Source organism: Lycium barbarum, chromosome 7, assembly GCF_019175385.1.
Source record: "Lycium barbarum isolate Lr01 chromosome 7, ASM1917538v2, whole genome shotgun sequence".
In the NCBI taxonomy this organism is placed as follows: domain Eukaryota; kingdom Viridiplantae; phylum Streptophyta; class Magnoliopsida; order Solanales; family Solanaceae; genus Lycium; species Lycium barbarum.
Window position 1 is genome coordinate 32,337,828 of NC_083343.1, and position 4,553 is coordinate 32,342,380.

Here is a 4,553-nt window from a genome sequence, read left to right on the forward strand (position 1 = left end):
GCCTATATAAACCAAATCATGTCTATTTTCATTTTATGCGATAAAATCTTTGACCATAGCATTCAACAATGGCAATAAATTTCTCCATCAGTGTTATCTTTTTTATGTTCTTCCTTTAGGGTAATGTCAATCTGTTTTGCTTATCATCTACCTCAATTGTTTTTGATATACCTAACACACACAAAGAGCATGTTAATATGTATATATATAGCTAGCCAATTTAATTGTCATCTTTTTTAAATAGTACCGTATGGACTAACAATCTCTATATACCATGTTATTTTCTAGGACTTACATCATATCCGTCTTTTTCTTCTTCTTTTATGTTAATGTTTACTGTTTTAATATTGCAGGTTCTTATGCAGCCAACTTCATAATAAAAAATAATTGCCCTTACTCAATTTGGCCCGCTACACTTACTGGTCAAGGACCCCAATTACTTACAGGATTTGAATTAACATCACAAGCTTCACAAACTCTTGAGGTACCAAATTCATGGTCAGGAAGGGTATGGGCAAGATTTGTTTGTTTGAACGATGCCACCGGAAAATTCACTTGTCTTAGTGGAGATTGTGGGACAGGCCAAGTAACTTGCAACAATAAGGGTGCAATTCCACCAGCAACTCTTGTAGAATTCACATTAGCGGGGTATGGAGGAAAGGACTTTTATGACATTAGCTTGGTTGATGGTTTTAATCTGCCAGTTTCTGTTGTCCCTCAAAATAGAGCAGGCTGCAATTCGACAAGTTGTCCAGTTGATATCGACAATAAAGGATGTCCAGAAGAGTTAGCACTAAGAAATCCAAAGGGTGGTGTCATTGGGTGCAAAAGTGCTTGTGTAGCATTTCAACAACCACAATATTGTTGCACTGGTCCATATGGTTCTCCAAAAACTTGCAAACCAACGAAATATTCTTTACAATTCAAACATTTATGTCCTCAAGCTTATAGTTATGCTTATGATGACGCAACTAGCACGTTTACTTGTACTGGAGCTGACTATTTGATAACTTTTTGCCCATGAATAAGTTACGCATGAATTAAGTTTGAGAGCTTACATGTAATAAACCTTTGATTTGCTTACCTTATGTCTAGCCACACTAGATCCATATGGATATGAAAAGACTGAAGATCCTATTTGTTAAATCCGTTTTACTCGCGCTATCCCAATTTACTAGACTTATTACTAGTTGGGAAGTTATACATTTTTTTTCTATGAAGTTTTCCAAAAAATATTTTTTAAGTATTTTAATTATTAACATTATGTCTATCGTATTTTTATGTAATTTCTAAATAGGTAAAATTTGTTTCCAAAAATGGAGATTCAATGAGATGAAAGTTAAATTGTTTAACTCTATCAATTCATATAATTACTTCATTCTTTTTAGGATGAAATATTCAAATCGATTTATTATCTATCACTTAATTTATTTTAATAAAAATTTATAGTATTCTTTAATCTCACTTATTAGAAATATCAAAATCAAATATTTAAGTTTAAACAACTAAAGAATTAAAGTGCACCTAATTCTCCTCGAGCTCATTGCCAACATCTTTAGGATCTACTTGCCCCATGAACTCTTCACAACGAAAAACTAAAAATCATCACCACAGTATTCAAGAAACAACACCCATAAAGAAAAATAATTATTAACTGTGACTCTAGCACTATACTTTTATTCAAATAGAGCATATACATATGAAGATGAAGAGGTAGCAGACAGTTTGATACACACATTTGCACCCGTCCCCACTGAAGATGATTTAAGGTGCAGTTCGGCTCATCGAAGTATATTTTTATCATTAACTATAGGGGATAGAAATTTTGGATGTTCAAAATACAGGAAGAACCACTGTCTAATCCCTTACATGAGCAAGAAATTGGGATACCCACTGTATACTTTGATGTTCTGGAAAAGGCTGAGTAAAAATAAGTTTAAAATGGTTAAAAAAAAACAACTATATTATTATTATTATTATTATAATTCTTTTGAAAAAAGAGAAGAGATTAATGATAGAGCTAAAGTAGAGAATTTACATTAGAAAGAGAGAGAATACACAAAAGTGATATAGAGGAAAAAAACGAGAGACGGAAATTGGAGAAGCCAAAAAAAGTTAATAAGAAGGAAAGAGAAAATAAGAGGGAGTCGAGACAATTTTTTCTGTTAGAAAGAGAAAAAAAAAAGGAAAGAGCAAGATAATTTTGAAGAATTGAAAGGGAGAAATGATGGAATAAGTTAGGGCTTTTATGTTTAAATTTATTTGTAAATACCCTTCATAGTTTATGTAAGTTAATTACAGCCCCATCCTTCATATAAAAATACTACTTATTAGTTTGAAATAAATAATGAAAAAAGGTCATTTCGTGAATTAGAAACTTGAATATGTTTCACATCCTCACACTTGGCCTCATGTCACGACCCAGTCGGAGGGCCATGACGGGCACCCGGAGCTAACCTACCGAGCACCACAAAACATACATACATCTTATATCCATACCTGAGTGGGCCTTTATGCTAGCTCATAAATATCATCAGCAGTGAGGGACACCAGCCCAAAAGATATACATATCCATCATCAAGATGAGCCCAAGTATACAAGCCGACGAGGCTATCAAAATAGTAATATAACAGAGTGTGGATCGAAAAGGTCATAGAACATCTAACTGTGCATATTTGTCTACGAGCCTCTACTGGAATGCATAACATAATAAGGACGGGACAGGACATGTGTTACACCTTGGAAATTTCATGTCGTCGTGTAGTAAATGAACCAATGCGAGTTTAAGGGTAACAGGAAGTTCTTAAGACTATAAGACGGATATTTAATGGTCTTAGAATGCATACGTTAGGGTTTTGAAGTTATGTGAATTGATGAAATAAGGATTGATAAGGACAAGTGGAGTACAAGTGGGGTTTAGGAAAGGTTTCGTAAATTATTGCGTTAAGAATTGTTGGGTAAGGCCCTGAAGGTGAGTTATAGGGATGTTTAGATCATTAATGAAGTACTAAACAAGTGTTAAGAAGGTTGTGTAAGGATTGAAGATCAAACGAAACGACGAGGACAACTTCGAAAAAACTGTGAGTTACACGACCACATTATACGGACCGTGGAATTTTATACGGACCGTATAATGGTCCGTATAACCCAACAGCAACAATGTTTTCCATGGTGGTGAACCAAGGACACTTATACGGACCGTATAAGTGATCCGTATAAGTCCCGACGGACTGATTAAGTTGCAACTATAAATGCATGTTCCCACTTTATTTTCTCATTCTTTTCCACTTCTCCACTTCTCTCTAGCTTCTAGAATATTCCATACACATCTTCAACATAAAAATCAAGGGAAACCAAAGATCAAACACCAATATTCAAGGGAAATCAAGCATATGGAAGCTTGCTAGGGTTATGGAAGTTAGAAATCCCTTGGAAGCTAAAGCAATGGTTTTCTTCAAGTGAAGCATTGTCAACCAAAACCCGTTCCTACGCATTCAAAGGTGAGCTTTATGATTATTCCATGTTGTTTAAAGTATTGAAAAGTTGAAACGCTTTATGATTATTCCATGTTGTTTAAAGTATTGAAAAGTTGAAACACTTGGATTATGGAAGAAGATGGAAAATGGGTTACAAAAGATGAGATTAGTGGCAATTGTGAATAGTAGATTAATATGAATCATGAATATCAATATGTGGTGATTGTAATTACGTTATGAATGATGTTAGGATTATGAGAGAAACATTAGATGAGAATGAATGTAACGTTGTATTATGATAATGATATAATGTTATCGATGTTTGGGAGTTGATATGGAATATGAGGAAAGTTGTATAAACAAAGGAAATGCTGCCCAATTTTCTTTAGGTTTAGTAAGCACGTTTAAGTAACCAATTAGCTAATGTTAATGCGAATTCTCTTGAAGGTAGACACGTGGGAATTGAAGGTGATCAAGCAAGAGATAGATTAGTTGAACGAAAAAGGTATGTGAGGCTAGTCCTTTCTTTCTAAGGCATGAATCCTATGGATGATTTTTCCTTCTTCTCCATAATCTCTTACATCTCGGAAAACTAAGAGTCTATGTTCACGAGTAGCCACATGAGATAAAAGATACATTAGGAGCCCAATAATGATGATGATGAGCTTATGTCTAAAGATTCTAGAGTTCATGATATGATGTTCCTACAAAGTTAACGATGTTGTTTATTGTATACACTCACCTTATATACTATTTCCTTCAAGGTGAGGCAGAATGCTTATAAATGCTCCGTAATGGAATCGGGGGTTCACGACCTCATGTCACCTCGATAAAGTATAGCTGTCTTTGAGTTTCTATGCATGCATTATGATGAGTACATATTGATGACATTACACCACGCCTATATGGCCGGGCAGACACCACTAAGGTGGGCAGCGTATACACCATGTCTAGATGGCATGGGCAGACACCACTAGTGGGCGGCATGAGACGGTACCCCGGACGCGGGAGGCCTGGACGCAGGCTAATGATTATCACACCGTACCTATATGGTCGGGCAGTTTATACATACATGCA

At 35.2% G+C, this 4,553-nt stretch overlaps 1 protein-coding gene across 1 annotated transcript; it reads left to right on the top strand.

The window, feature by feature from the left end:
- The first annotated feature begins 263 nt into the window (after positions 1-263).
- On the top strand, positions 264-1,024 carry LOC132602225 (thaumatin-like protein 1b). Its single transcript, XM_060315184.1, has one exon. The coding sequence runs from the start codon at positions 275-277 to the stop codon at positions 1,022-1,024; it is 750 nt and encodes a 249-aa protein (XP_060171167.1). The 5' UTR covers positions 264-274.
- Positions 1,025-4,553: the final 3,529 nt, after the last annotated feature.